At 41.4% G+C, this 21,817-nt stretch overlaps 1 protein-coding gene across 4 annotated transcripts in view; it reads right to left on the reverse strand.

The window, feature by feature from the left end:
• Positions 1-21,817, reverse strand: part of RERE (arginine-glutamic acid dipeptide repeats) — a 468,771-nt gene that overhangs the window by 104,599 nt on the left and 342,355 nt on the right. For all 4 annotated transcript variants that reach the window (XM_017498335.2, XM_037727827.1, XM_017498331.2 and 1 more), the window contains one exon: positions 5,578-5,676. In XM_017498335.2, the coding sequence (XP_017353824.1) occupies positions 5,578-5,676 (99 nt within the window). The remainder of the gene's footprint in view (positions 1-5,577; positions 5,677-21,817) is intronic.

Genomic DNA, 21,817 nt, shown 5'->3' on the forward strand with positions numbered 1-21,817 from the left:
AAAAAAAAAGATGAAATAAAAAACACCCTGTAGTAAAATGGTAAGCAACAGAACTTTCACTTTTTGCAACATCTGGATTGTTGCTAAAAGCTAATTCAACAAGAAAATAATTTTAAAAACCAAAACACAGCTAAGTGGATAGGAAGCAGAGTGAGATGCACAGCTCAGTGGAACACCCAATCTTATAACCTTGCAAGTCAGACCAAACTCCATAAGGAAAATGCAGGCCCTGAATTTTAAAAAGAATTCAATTAGCATCCCCACTATTTCCATAATCAACAGCTGAATGCTAATTAAGAGCACAGCATCAAGCAGCAACGGAATCCCAGTGCAATAAGCACCAACAAAACAGCAGCAAATGCTACCTTCAGCTCACATGCATAAATAAACAGAATTAATAACCACCCAAGCACGGAAGGGTGACTTAATCTGTTTCGATTAGGTGCGGTTCAGCCTAGGGCCTTTGTGTTATATTTGAATGTGTTCATCATGTTTAATTAAAAACCTAATAATCTAGGGTTTTGTTTGTGTGGGTTTTTAAAAACGTTTTAATCTGTATTTCCTCCTTCTTATCTTCCTAAATTCTACCAATCTGAATGACTTCCTGAAAAGGAACTGTATTTTTAGCATAATATATGTGAAATTGGTTAACCATCAATGTAACTCTCAGAGGCAGAAGGTAGCTATTTACTTTGGCTCCATCATCCTTGCCCATCCCTTGGTATTTAAAGCTTCAGAAACTGACCTAGCATTTCTTCCAAAATGCTTCTCTGATATGACCAAGTTTACTTAGCCTGAAAGACACGACCCAGGCTAGCTACCAAGGTATTTCTCACAGCCACTCAGCAAAAGCAGAATTCATTTGCAGTATATGGTATAGAATTTGACATAAATTGGCATATTTTTACTTCAGTTCAAGATTTAAAGTATCTCAGCCCCAAAGCAACTTCAATTAGGAACACTGTCAGAGAAATAAACTGAGAGTTTGAGATGAAAGGCCTCCCATTGTGTGATTCTGAGGTCTAAGAACTTCAAAATTTATGATTATCTGAAAGACCTAGGAAGAAGAGGTTGGGTATTGGCAGGGGAGGGGGGTGGATAAGAAAGAGTTTAATGTGGGAGCTTTTTCCAAAAGTAAAATGTAAAACTTTTTTTTTGGAGACAGTCTCACTTTGTTGCCCAGGCAGGAGTGCAGTGCCATGATCACGGCTTACTGCAGCCTTGAACTCCTGGACTCAAGCGAATCTCCAACCTCAGCCTCTTGAGTAGCTGAGACTACAGGCACATAGCATGATGTTCAGCCATTTTATTATATTTTTAATTTTTTGTAGAAACAAACAAGGTCTTGCTGTGTTGACCAGGATCCAAAGGTAAAATTTTAAAGGTTGGTTTCTGAGGCATGCAAAAGTTTTTCTCTTTAATGTGCTGATTCATAATTATTAACTGTTACAAGTTTAAAACGCTGGATCGAAGACAATTATAGTGAAGAATGTTTTAAAAGGATTACCTTGAACAAAGAGTCATCAAGATTCTTCAAGCCCCTCATATGGAGAGAAATTATCTTCATCATTAAGTCCTCAACCTTAATAAGTTTACAAACTAGGAGGACAATCAACTCAGAAATAAGACCGCAAGGAACGAACAGCTGGGGATCAGAAGTCAGCACCAGAAGGCAGAGGATGAACTGCCAGTGAGTGAGGTGCATAGGAGACACAGCGTGAAGAGGGAGCACTAACCACGGGATGGGCCGGGAACCAAGCTGAGCCTGAAGGACGAGTAGGGTCTGCACTGACATAAGAGAGGTTAGTTTCTTCATGGAGCAGCAGGTCTGCCAGGCCCAGGAGGTCCAAGGGCCCATCCTCCCCGCCGCACAGCAGGGAACTCATACCTTCAGGTGCTTATTTCACCAACCCTCTCACAGAGCAGCTGCTTCAAAGTCTTCATATAAATGCCAAGGGAAACACGTTCATCAAGACTCTTGTAAAGTTATATCAGACACTAGGCAGTTAGAACAAATTAATATGCCAGGGGCAACAAAGTTTAATAACTAGCCAGCCATTGTGGCTTGCCTGTAATCCCAGCTGCTCAGAGGCTGATGTGTGAGGATCACTTGAGCCCAAGAGTTTGAGTCCAGCCTGGGAAACATAGCAAGATCCCCATTTCTTAAAAAAAATAGTAATGATAAGCCAGGTGCAGTGGCTCACACTTGCAATCCCAGCACTTTGAGAGGCTGAGGCAGCTGGATCACCTGAGGTTGGGAGTTTGAGACCAGCCTGACCAACATGGAGAAACCTAGTCTCTACTGAAAATACAAAAATTGGCCAGGTATGGTGGCATATGCCTGTAATCCCAGCTACTAGGGAGGCTGAGGCAGGAGAATCGCTTGAACTTGGAAGGCAGAGGTTGTGCTGAGCCACGATCATGCGATTGCACTCCGGCCTGGGCAACAAGAGTGAAACTCTGTCTCAAAACACACACACACACACACACACACACACACACACACACACACACACAAACACAATAATAAAAATAACTAAAATGTTCCAAGTATACAGAAAACTGGGAGGAAAAAGGCAGGGAGGTAGGCCCATGGACTTATGTTAGCCAGGACACATTTGTTTTGCTTATTCCTGTGACTCCTGAGGTGAGAAAAGTGGTAAATTCAGCAGAAGGAGGCCACATGAACACAGCAGGTGTTTTTTCACAGCCAAAGCCAGGCGAGGGTAAAGAGGGGACTGCCTTGTTGCCACATAAATCTCTTCAAAGATTTGATTTGGATCCATTCATCAGAAGCTTCCTTCAACCTCTCAATTATTCAGTCACTCTCTTCTTCACTGCTGAGGTTTTCAAAGTGAAGCTTCACTTCCTACACATAAGGGAACCATTTGATCCCTAGGCTCTGCAAGGGCTGGATGACTGCCAAGACATTTCTCAAAACAAGAAGCAAACATGATAAAAATGACCTCAAACAGATATGGATATATGCAGTTAAGGATCATTATTCCATACTCAAAATATTCACCACTTTGGAGTCATGTTTTGTTTTTCAAAATAAAGCTGGGCTCTTTCTGATGTGCAAGCCTCCCCTCTCAGCTAACGGCTGCAAATCCTGTAGCAGTGATGGGGAGACAATCCACATGTGCCTGATACAAGCAGGCGCTGCAGGAAAGGAAAGCAGCTTTCTCTTCAGCAGGAAGAGAGGACCTTGGCTGTGTATTTTTAAAATTCCAGAGGGAATGAAAGGTCACAAGAGAAATGAAAGAAGGGAGAGAGGAGAGTCCCAGCTAGGGAGGGGCTGGGAGGCATGAGTAAGGAGTAGGAAGGGCGGAGGACACCAAGAAGAGGCAGAGAGGAGAGGAAGGAGAGAGGACGCCAAAGGGCCATGGAGACTGAAGAGAGAGGATGGGCAGGAGCTGAGGGAGGAACAGAAGCAGCAGCAGCCATGGGACTGCAGGCTGACAAGGCCCTGAGACCACCTGGGCCAGGCTGAGGGGAGTGAAGGCAATCTCACAAAGTGTGCTTAAACCACCACATGCTATTGACTGTTCCATCCTTTTCATCTCCTTATGTGTTTCTTCCACACAGGCTTTTTGCTGAATTTTAAAACCTTGTCAATCAGATCTCTTATCCACTCCTCACATAAATAGGTTTATAGTAAAAAACCAGTATCAATATGACTTCTTAAAACTGATTTTAACGTCTAAACGTTCAAAAATGTTTGAGATGTTTCTCTTTACTAATCATGTAAGATTTAAACATTTTTAAATTTTAAAACAGCTACATTAACTCTGTAAGTCTGATACAATTAAAGTCTTAAGGGACTATTCAACAAGCATTCTATTACCAACCCCTCGGGGCCATCTCGGTGCATCTCAGCTCCTAGCTTTTCCCATTCTTCAGCCCTCGCCCACCCTCACCCACAGCCATTCTAGGAGCAAATCCTCTTTTCTCTACCTTCAAGGTGCAGCCTGGATCTCAGGGCTTCTTATCACGACCACTGTTGCCACACCACCCAGCCTGATATGTAGTAGCCCCCGGAGACTACCGGACTCAGGGGCCAGAGTGAGCCCAGCTGTCAGAGCGAGTCACTCCTCTGTGCAGAAGCTGCTCATGCAGGGCACATCACCATGCCCTGACGGTGGGTCAACAGGCCAGACCTGATCCACTCCCTCTGGGACACCCCTCCCACAAGCCCACCGCCCGCCTCTCCTGCCATGCCCCTCCTTGCTGTGCTGCAAAAACATTCCTGCCTATTTCTTGAACATGCCAGGCATGCTTTCACCTTAGGCCTCAGAATTCTCTGATATCCAAAAGGTTGTCCTCCTTACTTCACTAAGGTTTCATCTAAATATTACTTTTAGGTGACTTTTCTGATCCTCCCTTACATAAGACGGTACCTCACCCAGCTGATTCTCGCTCATTACCCTACTCTGTATCTGCTTCACCAACCCCTGACACACGCTCATTTATGAAGCTTTCCCCTCTTAAAACTTAAGACTCATAAGGAGGGACCTGGTGTTCTCCTTGATACAGTTCCTAGCACAACACCTGGTGCATAGCAGGCACTCAGTAAATATTGCTGAATCAATGAAAGAGCGGGATCAGGAGCGTACATACAATTTCTAAACACTCTTAGCATATTTTAAAATACAGGAGAGGAACTTGCAATCAATATGCGTATTAGTGCCAGCATTCATTTAAATTTCATTCAACCTAAAAGGCAAATGTCAAGCGGTAACATTCATACTGAAGACTGTATTTGCAAAAGCACAAGAAATCTTTAAGTCTTTTACAGCAATGCCTTTTATAAGTCACAAGATGGAGATGTAACTTCATTAGAGCTGTCTGCTGGATGGGAATCCATGGGTTTGCAAAGCTGTACCTGTGGGCACACCTCTCTCCCTACTTCCTTCAATAGGCACAGCAATAGAATCAATATGTAAAATCCATTATATTTATTTAATTAACTCTGCTTCCCGCTTGTAATCAATGTCCTTCAGGAGGTTGGGGATCCTACAAGCCCTATAAAAACAAGTTATCAAGCCGGGCACAGTGGAGCATGCCCACAGTCCTAGCTACTCAGAAAGCTGAGGCAAGAGGATTGAAAGAGCCCAGGAGTTCAAAACCAGCCTAAGCAACACAGCGAGATCCCCCTTCTCTAAAATAGTAACAATTTTTAAAAAAAGGACAAGTCACCAACCCTACTTTAGGTTATGTGTCTACCGGTTTTAACATGCTGTGTCTAAATAGGGAGGTATCACAAGCTAGCTTAAACCAAAAACAAATTCAAATTACCCTTTTTTTGGAGTAACTGTCAATTTCTCCTTTCTTTCCACGAAACTTCAACAATCCTTCCTATCATCTATGAAGCCTAATCTTACTAAAATCAAATCTTGCTGTACAATTACGAGGCTGAAGGGTCTCTTCCTCCTGCCCAGCGCTGCCATGGACAGCCATTCTGCATGACTGAAGCTTCTGCTTCAGCCCCTTTCCCTGAGTAGCAGGGAGGTCACACACTGAGAAGCCGGCGCCCCAATGCCCCAGAGCAAAAGGCAAAGGCTGGTTCCTGCTCACCACTTCATCCTCGGTCCAGCACTTCTCGATGAGCTTGGGCACGGGCTTCTTCACCAGGCGCTGCAGGGCTTTGCCGGCATCATAACCGCTTTCGTGCAGCTAAAACAACAACAATTTTAGTTAGTTAACTGCACCAAATAACAGACAGGAAACAAATCAATCAAAGGCAAGCTTTGCATTGACTTTCTCTCACGGAAGAGTCGGGAAAGGGGCACTGAGACTCCATCATTTCAGTAGGCATAGGAATTTGTTCTCATCCAAGCCCACCCTATCCCAACCCCCATTCTGTCTACTCTGGGAGAGGGAGGCAGGCAAGGCAGATTTGGCAAAGATAGGAATAGGATCCTATATCCCTAAAAAGCAAACATTTAGTCAACGTTTGGCCCGGCCCAGGGCTCAGGACATTCCATGCAATCATTATCTTACTTAATCCTATGGAGAAAGTATTCTCTCATTTAATCTTATGTAGGAGCTATCATCACCCTATTTCACAGATGAAGAAACTGAGGCACAGAAATATCAAGTAAAGGTGTTCATCACACTGAGCCAGCAGGTTTTGAAGCCAAGACTCCAACCCAGCCAGGAGAACCCTTTTTACTCTTGTCTCAAGCAGCCTAAAGTCATACGATTATGTTCTTTCTTTTTAGCATCTCTTAAGTTTTTCGACTGTGCTAATTTTACTAAAAAACATTTAAAGTGCCTAAAATTTAAGAGCTTTTTAAGGAAAATAAGTCTGTAACAGTATGTTAGTTTTTCAGTGCATTTGAATAAAGATGCAGGTTTATCTATATATTCCCTTTAGGACCAGACTTGTCTCTTGTCAAAGCGAATCAACTTTTCTCATCCTGCATCCCTTTAAACCTATGCAGTGTCTGGCACCATGGACCCCTTCCTACCTTGCAAAGAAGCCCAGGCATTCCTGCTATGGCTTCTATCCCACCATCTACTCTTAGTTTTTGAGTTCCAACTTGCAGATGATGTAGAGAAACAGCAGGTACAAAGATCCTCTTGCTCTATCTACCTCCCCATACTGTGGCTGTCACTCATTAGAAATCCACCTTTCCTTTACACATCTAGTCTTCTGACACAAAGATTGGTTTTGTCTAAGGCTTGTATCTCCAGTGCCGAAACACAGTCTGTAATGTAAGGTAATGCTCCAGAAACACTTACTAACTTCCTAAATGAAATATTAAATAAATAAATGCCATCAACGACGGTCCCTAGGTAGACTCAATCCAAGTCTAAATCTCAGTTTATTTGAGCTCATTCATCAACGTACCAGGCCCTGGGACATAGCAGTAAACAACACAGAAGTCCCTGTTCTCATGGAGTAGACGTTCTGATCTTTTCACTCATACTTCAATCTCTTATTTTAACAATGAGCCAGCATTAGCCGAACATTTAGGACAAATAAAGCCGAACATTCAAGACATGAAAAGAACAAACCTTAATAAGTTATAGTCCTTATTTCCAGGAAACTTACAAACTGGTACAGATACAAAACACACAAAATGACAAGACCAAGCATGTTGTAATAACTACTCTCGCTTAGGTTTAGGCAAAGACCTATGGAATCATAAGAGGAGAGAGCCATGTGTTTCTTCTTTTTAACGGAAGAATCGTGACGGCGTGCAGACTCCTTCCTAGCAACTGCTGGAGCCTTTGGGCTGGCACACAGTAAGCTGGCAGTAAATATTTGTTGAATGAAATAAATATATAAAGGCTGAATTTAACTGCTAACAAAAGGAATATCACAAACATCCATTTTCAATGCTCACTCAGCAAAACAGAAAGTATTAAAAATGTGAATTTCCAGAGCATTTTCACAGTTTAGAGGACATCAATTTATTTTAAATCAAGACTGGGAAGTCCAGGCTATACATTAGCTATAACAATAAATCAACCATCTTAAAACAAAACAAAAGACCTATAGCCATGATCAATGCTATATCCCACTTTGGAGTGGTGGCACAATGAACAAATATTAACTTATTTATTTTTATCGTTATTTATCGTTAGACTCATATTTATCATTACTTATCATTACACTCTTTTAAAAACAAAATACTACTATGATTGCAAATGTTTGAAAACTATCCAATCTAGCCTGCTTTCAGAGGTATAAAAAGATCTGAAATAAAATCAGATTTTCATACTTTGTCTAATATTCAGAACAAGCAGACATTTGTCAAGTTCTATAATACAATGAGGATTTATAATCACAGGTTAACATGGATTAAAACTGAATAAAAGAAAGATTTACACTCCTATTTAATGTAAAAAGCATACATTTTAGTGACCATTTGAAATCATATCAAGTTGATCAAACCATAAATTTCTAATAAAAAGCTCATGGCAAAATTAACAACTTTTATAAGAGGTAATTATACTATATGGGGTAATTAATTGTAAGAAAAGTATAAGGCTGGCCACAGTAGCTCATGCCTGTACAACCAACACTTTGGGAGGCTGAAGTAGGAAGACTGTTTTGAGCTCAGGAGTTCAAGACTAGCCTGGGCAACATAGTGGGACCACATCTCTACTAAAAATTTAAGAAATTAGCTGGGTGCGGTGGCATATGCCCATAGTCCCAGCTACTCAGGAGAATGAAGCAAGAGGACAGCTTGAGCCTAAGAGGTTAAGGCTGTACTAAGCCTTGATCACACCACTGCACTACAAGTCTGAGTGACATAGTGAGACTCTGTCTCAAAAAAAAAAAAAAAAAAGTGGGAAAAACTATGGACTTTGGAGCCAAATTGCCTGGATTTCAACTCCAGCTCTACTACTTACTAGGTATGTGACCTTGAGAGTTACTTATCATTTTTAAGCCTTAATTTTCACATCTTTAAAAATGGATATAATAATGACATCAACCTCTTAGGGATACATGAGGATAATATTAGAAAATATATGTTAGCTACATCTTTTAAAAAGAAAAAAAAAATCGACCTCATCTCAATTTTGATCAGCTTTCTAGATGACAGTGTAGTCTTCTTAGAGACAGAAAAAAATTTGTTAAGCTATAAACAAAAACCACACTTATGTGCACATTAATACTTTATCAAATTTGATTAAGGCCGGGCACGGTGGCTCATGCCTGTAATCCCAGCACTTTGGGAAGCCAAGGCGGATGGATTACCTGAGGTCAGGAGTTCGAAACCAGCCTGACCAACAAGGTGAAACCTCGTCTTAAAAAATAAAATTAAATTAAAAAAAAAAAAAAGAAATTTGATTAAAACTCTGGTATCATATATAGGAAAAATTTAAAATTTTAAAATTCTGGCTGGGCGCAGTGGCTCACGCCTATAATCCCAACATTTTGGGAGACCAGGGCAGGTGGATCATGAAGTCAGGAGCTCAAGACCAGCCCAGCCAAAATGGTAAAACCCCACCTCTACTAAAAAAAACTACAAAAATTAGCCAGGTGTGGTGGCAGACGCCTGTAATCCCACCTACTCGGGAGGCTGAGGGAGGAGAATCGCTTGAACCCAGGAGGCAAAGACTGCAGTGAGCCAAGATCACGCCACTGCACTCCAGCCTGGGCGACAGTGCAAGACTCCATATCAAAATAATAATAATAATAATAATAATAATATTTTTAAAATCTTATGTGCCTGGTACCAGAAAATTACTCATAAGAACATAAGGCCCATCCCAAAAGCAAACTGCTGAGTGGATGATGTTCAATCAAATATCATTAATCCCTGTGACATTCTGGCCTTTTGGTGAACCAAGAATAGCTTTAAACTATAGCAGGAAGAGATGCTTCCACTGAAGTGCTGAACATCTCATTATGGTTGTTCTGTTTGTTAGAGAGCACGGCCGCAGCCGGCACAATGCCCCTCAGCTAAATTTCTAGTGATGAGCCTAACAGGGAAAGAGGCACTTTCCCTAAACAAGTCCTGTCATTCACACTTCTTTTTTTGTTTGTTTTGTCATAAACAAAACTTTATTTCAGATGGCAGTTTCTCCTGGAGAAGCTATTCTAATGATATGGTAACTCAAGCTTCCTTCCCTACTGTGTCCTCTAAATAATGGGTGATTCTCTCCTTTTGTTTGGCCTGTTTGTCTGGATGGCCTCTTAAAATATTCCTATTCCTTAAAAAAAACAGTTCCTATTCCTGACTTTCCCATGATACCAGTTAGTACTGAGAGTCCTTACCCCTCCACACCCCTACACAAAGACACATCTGAAAAGCAAAAAGTGTGGGATTATTTACCTAAAGTGATTTAAAAAAAAAATTTGTTTTTTTTTTTTTTTGGACATGGAGTCTCACTCTGTCACCCAGGCAGGAGTGCAGTGGTGCGATCTTGGCTGACTGCAACCTCCGCCTCCCAGGTTCAAGTGATTCTCCTGCCTCAGCCTCTTGAGTAGCTAGGATTACACCATCATGCCCAGCTAGTTTTTTGTATTTTTAGTAGAGATGGGGTTTCACCAGGCCAGGCTGGTCTTGAACTGACCTCAGGTGATCTACCCACCTCAGCCTCCAAAGTGCTGGGAATACAGGTGTGAGTCACCAAGCCAGGCCCAAAAGTGATGAAATATTTCTTGAATGGATGAAGGAAGAATATTACTGTGCTACCATCACTATTTCACAGGGGCAAGTACAAAACTTGGTCAAGTGGCTGTTCTGGTGTGCTTTCCTCCTTAGGGAACCTAAGAGACCCTTTTCTTCTTAGGAAATCAAAGGGACTCTTTCTAAAGAGGCACCATCTTCTTAATGTTACAAACTTCTACCTTATAGAAATGCTGTCTGAGAAAATTCTGAGACAAAGCTTTATATATTTTTTTCTTTTTTTTTTTTTTTTTGAGATGGAGTCTCACTCTGTTGCCAGGCTAGAGTGCAGTGGTGCAATCTAAGTAGAGGTCTCACTGCAACCTCTACCTCCTGGGTTCATGCAATTCTCCTGCCTTTGCCTCCCGAGTAGCTGGGACTACAGGCATACCACCACACCCAGCTAATTTTTGTATTTTTAGTAGAGATAGGGTTTTACCATGTTGGCCACAATGGTCTCGATCTCTTAACCTCGTGATCGATCTGCCTCAGCCTCCCAAAGTGTTGGGATTACAACAGGTGTGAGCTACCGCGCCACGTCTATCTTTTTAGTAAAGATACACTTTTAACATACTATAAGTTGTTATGCCCTACACAGCTCCATAGTAGGGAAACTTACCTTTACAACATTTCGGGAAAATTACTGGCGATCAGGACATCCTTCTTTCCTTCAACACATTTACTGAGTGCTCAACTATGCCAGGTACTCTCCTAGGTGCTGGAATATAGTAAACAGCCCTTCTTTTTTCTCTCCTTGAGACAGGGTCTTGGCTCTGTCTCCCACGCTGGAATGCAGTGGCACAATCCTGGCTCACTGCAGCCTCAATCTCCTGGGCTCAAGCAGTCCTCCCACAAAGCCTCGAAAATACTGGGACAGTTGTACACCACCACGCCTAATTTTTGTGTTTTCGGTAGAGATAGGGTTTTGCCACGCTGCCTGGGCTTGCCTTTTTTTTTTTTTTTTTTTTTAAGAGTTTCACTCTGTTGCTTAAGCTAGAGTGCAATAGCACAGTTAGCCCACTTCTGCCCAAATTCCTAGGCTCAAGCAATCCTCCCAAGTAGCTCAGCTTACAGGCATGTGCCACCAGGCCTGGCTAATTAAAAAAAAAAATTTTTTTTTTTTAGAGACAGAGACTCACTACGCTGCCTAGAGTGGTCTCGAACTCCTGGGTTCAAGTGATCTTCCTGCCTCGACCTCCTAAACTGCTAGGATTATAGGCATGAGGCACTGCACCTGCCCAAAATAGCCCTATTCTTAAAAGGAGTTTGCTTTCTGGGTGATTATAAAGATTTTCTTTCTTTGGATGAGGCTAATGTGCAAGAAATAATGTTCAAGAAACAGCTAAACTGGATATTTCAACTATGTTCCTTACATAAATTAGAATTGGTAAATTTGCCGAAACACTGGCTATCTTAAATTTCTAAAGATTGTCATTAGAAACATTCCCCTCTAATAAAATATTGAGTTCTGAAGGTTGCCATAATTTCACCTTGTGAAATACATTATGTAGATTTCAAATTTTAAACACCTGATCATGACCATGCAGCTAAGTCTATAGTCAGGAAATTAAATGCAGGTTTCCCAATACTGCTAAGGTAAGATGTCCTTTAATGTGAATAAGGTTTTCTACTATTTCCCTAAGAAGGCTGTTCAAATAAATTGCAATGAAGATGGGGAAAAAAGAAACACCTCTCAAACGTTTTACAGCTTCACTTTGTAGCCACAGAAAAGCAATTAAAGCAAGATAATTAAACCTTTCTGTCCATTTTGCAACCAACCCAGGGTGGTAAAATCTGGGATTAAATGCAATTTTAATGCAGAGTATAGAGAACTGTACATTTTGGAGCTACTGGGAAAAGATCAGTACAGAAAGCAGGGACCAAGATAAAGCATCTTGACTCAGTCAGCTTCCAATCTTTGAAAGCTAAGGAGGGGAGAAGCACTTAGATCTTAACCCCCACGAAACCACTACAGCAGGATGTCATTTAGCAGAAAGTACTTTCAAATTAATCACTACAGATGTGTGGCAGTGGTTTCTTTTTTCTTTTTCTTTTTTTTAATCCAATGATCAAGGAAACATCTACTTGTAAATCTTTCTGCCTCTTTTCCACATCACTAAACTGCATGACTGCACTTCTATGCAAATAAAACCTGTCTTCCCTAAACCACAGGTCAAGACCCAGGATTTATGATTAGGGAATCTGATAACAAAATATTGATTTCTTCACGAATCCACTAGCCTTTCAAGTCATTCCACCTCAGAACTATCCCTGTTTTGCTCTTTTCTAGCAATTTGGTCTTTGATCTCCGGGTGTGGTCCATGGAATCCTCTGAGACATGATTTTTCCTTCGTTTTTGGTTGTTCACTGTGAAAGAGAAAACGTGAGTGAATTATTTCCCTATGTGGTGTCTGGTCCCCTTCTGCCACACCTTCAGCAGGAGTCCTGGTGTCCTTGAGATCCAGTAGGACGTTCCAGCCTCAGAGGCAGGATGCTCACATCATATTCTCTTTGCTTCCACTCATTCAACAAAGAGTCATCAAGCAACTCTGCAAGCCAGTTATCGTGCTAACAATGGGGATACAGTGGTGTGCAAAAAACAGGCATTCATGAACTATGCAAAGTGGACTTGGTAGGGGATTTTGGTGCTAAAAACAATAATAACTTCTGAATAACAAACACTTGATTTGGCTCCACTATAACAAAACTAACCACTACACTGATTAATTCAGAGCCAAAGACACTGTGCTATAGTAACTGGACACATCTAGCTAGTTGCATAAAAAGCTCTCAGTAACTCTAGGTACTACAATAAATTATCAACTAGCCAATGCCTTCTGCAGCCTAGTGAAAATAGCACAGGATGTGAGGCAAGTGACAGATTCTTACAGCCCTGTCCCGAACCAGCTGAGTTGAGGTTTTCATCTGTTAAGTGGGCCTAACACCACCAGCCTTCAGCTGTGTCACAGAACAATGGAAAGCGCTAAATGAGACTAAATGTGTCAAGACACACTGAAATGTAAGATAGCTGTGAGCTGTACAGTGGTATCATCATGGGGAGTAGTAGTTTAGACACACGACTCTTACTTAAGACTATTCAAGCAAGAGGTTCAATAGAGCCAACAATGCGGGTAGGCACTGCTCATCTGCAGTTGTCTTACTACAGCCTCTGACCTCCTCCTGATTAGCAGAAAGAAAGGATCATGCTACAAGAAAAACATTTCTGCATAATTGCCCAAGTTAAATCTGCTACTCTCACTCTGCCTAACAAATCATTCCATGCTTATTACTTTCTATAATTTAATATATATAAGTGCTTTACTGGCAAGCTTCTTGAAAGAATAAATAACACTTAAAGACTGCCTACAGTTTAATTAACTCATGATTGAACTTCTCATGGATTGCTATAAACATTAAATTATAGCCTTCCTCAAAGCTACCATGGATAAAAATCTTGTTTAAAGCTTTAACTCTCTTGCCTAAACAATTCCTAAATTCCAGCAAATCTGTACGTTGGGCAGAGAGGTGAGAGAATCCACCTTAATGCATGGTTATAAAGTGTGTTACTTTATAGAGCAAAGATGAGGTCTTAATTTTAATAAGATTGAAAATGTGCACATGTCCGAGCACCTCATTAATATTACAGCAGTCATTAAACATCTCTGGATCTCAGGCAGTCTTATTAGCATAAACTCTGCGTATTACTACAAGGTTTCAAGTTTCTATTCTGGCTTCTCATCTTAGCTACCATTTTCTGTCTGCGTGATGTTGCAAATAAATTTTCCTTTTGGCATGGCTCAGCTGTCAGGCACCTCTGTTCTATAATGAACCCATGAATTACATCTCCCTGCTCTGACATCTCTGGTCTCACACATCAAAATATTGTTCTTCAACTGTAATTTATAACTTAATTTAAATGTCCCTTTTCCCATGACCTTTTCAGATCAAATGACATTGCATCAGGCAGTTTCTACTACGCTAAAGCATACTTTTCAAATATAGCCATTATAATAACTATATAAAAAGCCTACTTAAGTTAGACTGCATTCAAGCTAAATAATTAAATAATTCCAGTCCATTAACAACAATATTAGATTTCAAAGTCTTTTGCTATGCAAAATATGCTGTTTATACATCACAAGAAACAGTCAAAATAACTGAGAAAGGAAAAAAGGGGGGATTTGGAATATATCTTAAAATTCTTCATGTAGTTTTAATTAATTATTTCAACTATTAAGGTAAGTGAGAAAGATCTTGCTAAAATATGTTCCAAACAAAATTTAAAAAATTTTTGACTGGGAGCCAGATGCAGTGGCTCATGCCTGTAATCCCAGCCCTTTGGGAGACCAAGGTGGGCGGATCACGAGGTCAGGAGTTTGAGACCAGCCTGGCCAGCATGGTGAAACCCCGTCTCTACTAAAAATACAAAAAATTAGCCGGGCATGGTGGTACATGCCTGTAGTTGCAGGTTTAGGCAAGAGAACTGCTTGAACCCAGCAGGTGGAGGTTGCAGTGAGTCGAGATTTGTACCACTGTACACCAGCTTGAGAGACAGGGCCAGACTCTGTCTCAAAAAAATATATACATATATATATTTCTTGGCAGGGCACGGTGGCTCACACCTGTAATCCTAGTACTTTGGGAGGCTGAAGCAGGCAGATCACTTGAGGTCAAGAGTTTGAGATCAGCCTGGCCAACATAGTGAAGCCTGGCCAACATAGTGAATCCTGGTCTCTACTAAAAAACAAAATGAAAATTAGCCGGGCATGGTGGCATATGGCTGTAATCCCAGCTACTCAGGAGGCTAAGGCAGGAGAATCCTTTGAAACTGGGAGGTGGAGGCTCCAGTGAGCCGAGATCACACCACTGCACTCCAGCCTGGGCAACAAAGTTAGACTCCATCTCAAAAAAATAAAATTCTTATAACCATAATTCACAGATGTCAATACATTTTCATTCATACCTCCATCATCGATGACCTAGTGCCAAGTACAATATATGAAACAGGTAAATGTAAAAAAACTAGAAACTATTGGCCGGGCGCGGTGGCTCAAGCCTGTAATCCCAGCACTTTGGGAGGCCGAGGCGGGTGGATCACGAGGTCAAGAGATCGAGACCATCCTGGTCAACATGGTGAAACCCCGTCTCTACTAAAAATACAAAAAATTAGCTGGGCATGGTGGTGCGTGCCTGTAATCCCAGCTGCTCAGGAGGCTGAGGCAGGAGAATTGCCTGAACCCAGGAGGCGGAGGTTGCGGTGAGCCGAGATCGCGCCATTGCACTCCAGCCTGGGTAACAAGAGCGAAACTCCGTCAAAAAAAAAAAAAAAAAAAAAAAAAAAAAAAAAAATAAAAAAAAAAAAAAAAAAAAAAAAAAAAAAAAAACTAGAAACTAAGAGTGTAATGTTTATTTTTATTTGGCCACTATCATTTCAAATAATGCTATTTAAGTACCAGAGAGGCTAAAATTTGTCCGAATGGTCTTATGGGAGCACAATTCAGGGATAATGGAAAAGACAAAGAATTTAACTGCAGAGAGTAGGGCTTGAGGGAAAAATCCAGTTAATTTTCAGAAGGAAATACACAGTTATTGAACAAACCTTTCTTCCCTCTTTCCATCACTTTCTGAAACTACCATGTTCCAGGAATTATGCCAGCCCCTAGAGTCACATGGAATAAAGGAGGGGCTGTAACATTTGCTGAGAAGAGCACAGTGTGCTAGGAACTGTGGTAGGTCTTTATGATTTCATCATTCCACACGCCATTCTTCCATGGCAAGAGTACTAAAAATGAGAAAATGACATGGAGAGGGTTCAGTTTCTTTCTCTAGGCTACTTCCCTAGCAAGCAGCAGTACAAGGATTCTAATATAAATCCATGTTCTAAGAAGATGTCCCTACCCTAGAATGTCGCTACTGGGGCGGTTTAGGACAGGCAATCTGGTGGGAGCAATGGGCACAGGGACGTTTTCGGCTGCAATCGACAAAGCAAGCACACTGTCATTTCTTAACTCAGGGATACAGGACGAGGGTGGGTGGAGGAAGGGAGGGAGCCAGCAGCTGGGAAAAGAGGAAAGACACACATGTAAACAAACTAACAAAAAAAAAAATCGCCATCCATGAAAATACTCAAAGTGCTAATGAAAGCTGATGGGATGACATTTGCTCAGTCTGGAAAATCTAAAATTCCTCTCAAGAGTAGGTTTTGAAAATCAACAACCAGTGTAATATGATTGACTTGTCTATGCTTTATGAACAGAAACAACCAAATAAAAAACACTATTGCAGGAGAAATAAGCAGTATTATTACTGTAGTAAAAATCAGCAGTAATATATCTAGGTTAACATCTCTCTTATAACTTAATTTCCTTAGGCTGATACAGCATTGCCGTATTTCTCATTTGCAATTAGTCCCCACATACTATTATGCCTGGAAATTAGTGGGACACAGTCTTCTGGCTGTGGTATTTCTGAAGGTTTTCTAGACCCCCAAGAAAGGAGCCCCAGCCAGCATAGATCCACGGGCTGAGCATCAAATGCTGCCCTTCAGTTGAGGAAGGTAAGTTATTTTGAAAACACAAACCAAATCAAACTCTGAAAGTCTTGGCCAATTTTGACCATCTGTCTATTTTGAGGCTCTATCTGACACTGTCTTCACACAAACACCAACACCAAGAAGGACCTCAGGAAGTCCTGGTACCAAAGGCACAAGTTTGGAAGCTCTATAAAGCTGAAGCCTAAGCAAGATAGGGTTCCTGGCTTTTGATTTTAATTGAAAACAAAACAAAACAAAAACAAAAGAAAAAATCTTTTTTTTTTTTTTTTTGAAAAAAAGTTTCGCTCTTGTTACCCAGGCTGGAGTGCAATGGCGCGATCTCGGCTCACCGCAACCTCCGCCTCCTGGGTTCAGCCAATTCTCCTGCCTCAGCCTCCTGAGTAGCTGGGATTACAGGCACGCGCCACCATGCCCCGCTAATTTTTTGTATTTTTAGTAGAGACGGGGTTTCACCATGTTGACCAGGATGGTCTCGATCTCTTGACCTCGTGATCCACCCGCCTCGGCCTCCCAAAGTGCTGGGATTACAGGCTTGAGCCACCGCGCCCGGCCCAAGAAAAAATCTTTAATTTTTTTTTTTTTTTGAGATTGAGTCTCACTCTGTCACCAGGCTGGAGTGCAGTGACACGATCTCGACTCACTGCAACCTCTCCCTACCGAGTTCAAGCGATTCTCCTGCCTCAGCCTCTTGAGTAGCTTGGGACTACAGGTGCTCACAACCATGCCCAGGTAATTTTTTTGTATTTTAGTAGAAACGGGGTTTCCCCATGTTGGCCAACATGGTCTCAATCATCTGACCTCGTGATCTGCCTGCCTTGGCCTCCCAAAGTGCTGGGATTACAGGTGTGAACCACCAAACTCAGCATTTTTTTTTTTTTTTTTTTTAAAGAGAGAGAGAGAGTCTTTGCTGTATCGCCCAGGCTGGTCTCAAAGCATCCTCCCACCTTGGCCTCCCAACGTACTGGGATTACAGGTGTGAGCTACAGCTCCTGGCCTGACTCTGGCTTTGATTCAAACATTAGCTCTGCCATGAGCTGTGTGATATTAGATGAATTAACGGTCCCATTAAACCTCAGTGTTCTCTACTGTAGAAAGGGAGAATAGAGTGCCTGTCTTGGACGTCACCACTGACAGGAGGAAATGCTCCAGGGGACAACCGACTGAGAAGATACAGCCACGTGTGCAGAAGAAACACAGGGAGAGGAGTGAAGGCCTACGACCTCGGGGCACAGAGCATCTCTCACTACCACGGGATGACCGAGGAAATGCACCTGTTACATCACCAGTACAGGCTTTGACTCCTCACCCCTGTGCTAAAGGAAGAGAACAAACTGTGGAGGCCAACAGGAATGCATCTTATTCTACAAAACAAGGCAGGATGAAAGGTGAGACTGAGAAGGGAAGCAACAGAGATCTTGGTGATCTGTTGGGGCCTGGAGAAACCAGGACCCTCCGGAGAGAATGAGCAGCCTACACTGGGCAGAGCGGGCCTGCGTCCTTCGCTTCTTTTGCTGTCACAGAAGGGGCTGAGGTAGATCATTTTTGGAAGTTCCCTGTTTTCAACATTCCTTCACTTTACAAATATTTTTTTAAAGGCAAAATATTATAGAATATTCTTCTAAAAAGGAATAAACAAATGGTGATAATGTTAACACATTAATTTAGAAAAATAAAAAATAAACAATATAACCATTGAATTAAGCCACATTCCCCAGGCCAAACACGTAATGAATGGCTCCTACACAGACTTCACTTATAATTTAGGGATTAGGGTTGTGCCTCTTAATTTTCAAGTCTCTGTTAAAGCTGAAGTTTATGCCACAGGTCTTAAAATGCAATTATGGATAATTAATCATTTACGTAGTTAACATGTCTATAGCCTGACTTCCTCCTTTTTTATAAATGCAAGATCAGCCACAATAATAAAAAGAGAGGGTGTAGGGGGTACAAGCTGCTCCTGAGACAGGAAGACTCCACAGAACTCAGTAAATAATCTACTAAGAAGACGCAGCTTGAGGACCCACAGTGAGTGTAACTCTGGTCATAGGGTGAAAAGCTACTGGCACATTTGTGAACCTAGACTGTTTATGGTGCTTTTCTGAATAATTATTTGTCAGCTGAGAAAGACCTATGTCTAGCCACAAGTGGAAATGGTTCAGGACCACAAGTGGAAATTAAAGCATGTTTTCACTTACTCCTGGCATCCTGACAGCCTTGAAAACAGAAAAAGATATGTGACATGAAACTGGACAGAAGGCTGGAGGATGAATAAAAACCACAGGTCTAACCATCTCACGTAGGCACTAGTGAACCTACTCATACATGCTAAATTGACCTAGAAAGTGTATGTGAAAGGCTTGAACACAAAAACACAAAAGTCAAGACCAGTTATATCAGTATTAAGAAATATTTATAGTAACTGCTTTAAATCCTACTTAGTAGAATTGAGGCACAGAAATAATTGCCCCCAATTCAAGGGCTCAGCAATCTGAATCTTAGTGCTTTGTGATGAGGGATTCTAAGGTGATACAAACAACAGTCCACTTAATCTTTTTGGCAATGATAATGAAGTTATGGAACAACAAACACCAAAGAGGAATACACTAATGCATATACAGCTCCAGAGCTGGGAAAATATCCCAGCAACTGCATTTTTATCTGGAAACTTCAGCCAAGAACATAGCTTTAGTAACTAAGAAATAAGCAAAAAAGCCTCTGGGCAACCAAAGTAGTGTCCCCAAGCCAAGGCCTTAGACACTTAACTACCTCACAATGCTAGCTTTCCCAATCTAATAACAGGTTTCAAAAGAAAAAATCAGAAAGACTATATGATTTCAAAAGAAAAAAGCAGCAGCAGACGGCCTGATGGTGGGAGACACAAAAATTTGGCAACTATCATGCAAACCAAAGAGCTCAGACTCTAACCGTTGCACATTCTTCTGTGTAATGGACACCAGTAATGATCATTCAGAAGCATGGAGTAAAGGTACACTTGGCTTGAGAAGATATGAAAATGTATTCCTCCTCATTTCTAAACTGGATGAAAAATAATAAAGAAAGAAGAAAAGGAGGAGAAAAGTCAGTTTTCCTAGTAATGCTGGGATAACTAGTACTCCAAAGTGCCACAGTAGCTGGAATACACAGCCCAACAAATACTGGATGTGGGGAGAAGGCAGGCCACCCAACAAATAGGGGAGAAGGACTGACAGGAGTGGGGTACCCCAGTGTCATTATCTACAAACCCCAGCAAGTCACTGGGTAAGGGGGAAACATCTAGCATTCTGGAGGAGAGGGCTGGCCAGGACAACACAGGTTGTCAGAGTCTAGTGGGGCTGGGCTCTAGGCAGGGCTATGGAACTGAAGCTATAACAGACATCAGAAACTTAAAAAAGCTACAGCTTCAAAGATTGCCTGCATTTATCCCAGGCCAGCTCAAAGACCAACCTTAAAACAACACAACTTGCCCACAAGAGCCACTAATGAGCAATACCTTCCCTGCTCTATCAGGCCCAGGCTAGGACTGACACAGGCTGGACCCAGAGCTTCGAAGGGCTAGGGTAGTGGCTGAGGAAGAAACACTGGGCAACCTGGGAGGTCAGAATATATCAATTAATATGGTTGTTATACATGACAATTTTGTTAGCTAACTAAATATATTCTTTGCCTAAGAAAGCCAAATGCTCCTTATTTTATAAATCAAATGTCCTTATATGTCACAGAAATATCATAGCCATTACTAGAAATATTTTTATAGATTCTCAATATCAGAAAGTCCACACTTTAAATAAGTCATAACAGCTGGGCAAGGTGGCTCACAACTGTAATCCCAGCACTTTCAGAGGCCAAGGCAGGAGGACTTCTTGAGGCCAAGAGTTTGAGACTAGGCTGGACAACATAGTGAGTCCCTATCTCTACAAAAAATAATTTAAAAATAAATAAAAATAAGCAAGTCACAACAGATGGAAAAGGATAGGAAATAAAAATAATGAAATCTCTTTTAAAAATTCAAAATAAGTACTATATTTTAGTAATATTTTATATAATAGTCATTTTAACTGTGGTAGGCCAAAAAATGACCACCAGAAGATATACATATCAAATCCCTGGAAACTATGAATGTGACCTTATTTGGAAAAAGGGTCTTTGCAGATGTGCTAAGGATCTTGAAATAAGGAGATGATTCTAGATTACTTAGGTGGGCCCTAACTCCAATGGCAAGTACTTATAAATGAGAGGTAGTAGAGAAAACCAGACACACAGAGAAGGCGGCAGTGTGAAGATGAGCAGAGAAAGATGGGGCCACAACCAAAATGTGTAAGCAGTCATCAGAAGCTGCAAGAGGTGAGGAGTAGGCTCTGCCCAGAGGGATACCCCGCTGACAACTTGATTTCAGATTGAGGTAGAGATGAAAGAGAAGCTGTTAAGAACAATATTCTACATTATCATCAGAAAGAGTCAAAGTGTTCCATTTCCCTGTTAGAAAAATATATGATAAAGAATGCTTTTGGAAAATATCAAGGAAACTATTAAAAATAGCATAAATAGGCCAGGCGTGGTGGCTCACGCCTGTAATCCCAGCATTTTGGGAGGCCGAGGTAGGCAGATCACGAGGTCAAGAGATCGAGACCATCCCGACCAACGCTGTGAAACCCCATCTCTAATAAAAATACAAAAAAAATTAGCCGGGTGTGGTGGCATGCGCCTGTGGTCCCAGCTACTAGGGAGGCTGAGGTGGAAGAATCGTGTGAACCCAGGAGGCGGAGATTGCAGTGAGCCGAGATTGTGCCACTGCACTCCAGCCTGGTGACAGAGCAAGACTCCATCTCAAAAAAACAAAACCATAAATATTCTCAAAACACTGAAAAAGAAAAATGAAATATCTATATAGATATAGCAAAAAACAGAATGATAGGAACATGGCCACCAAGTTTGGGTAATTTCTTATAGCAGCCACAGTAAACAAATACACTAACCTTCAAAAATTGGGGCTAAAAAATTATTTAGAGAGCTATAAAAAAGCATTCTGGGCCAAGTGCAGTGGCTCACACCTGTAATCCCAGCACTTTAGAAGGTGGGCGGATCATGAGGGCAGGAGATCAAGACCATCCTGGCTCACATGGTGAAACGCTAT

The sequence above is a fragment of the Cebus imitator genome, unplaced genomic scaffold, assembly GCF_001604975.1.
Source record: "Cebus imitator isolate Cc_AM_T3 unplaced genomic scaffold, Cebus_imitator-1.0 Scaffold240, whole genome shotgun sequence".
Lineage (NCBI taxonomy): Eukaryota > Metazoa > Chordata > Mammalia > Primates > Cebidae > Cebus > Cebus imitator.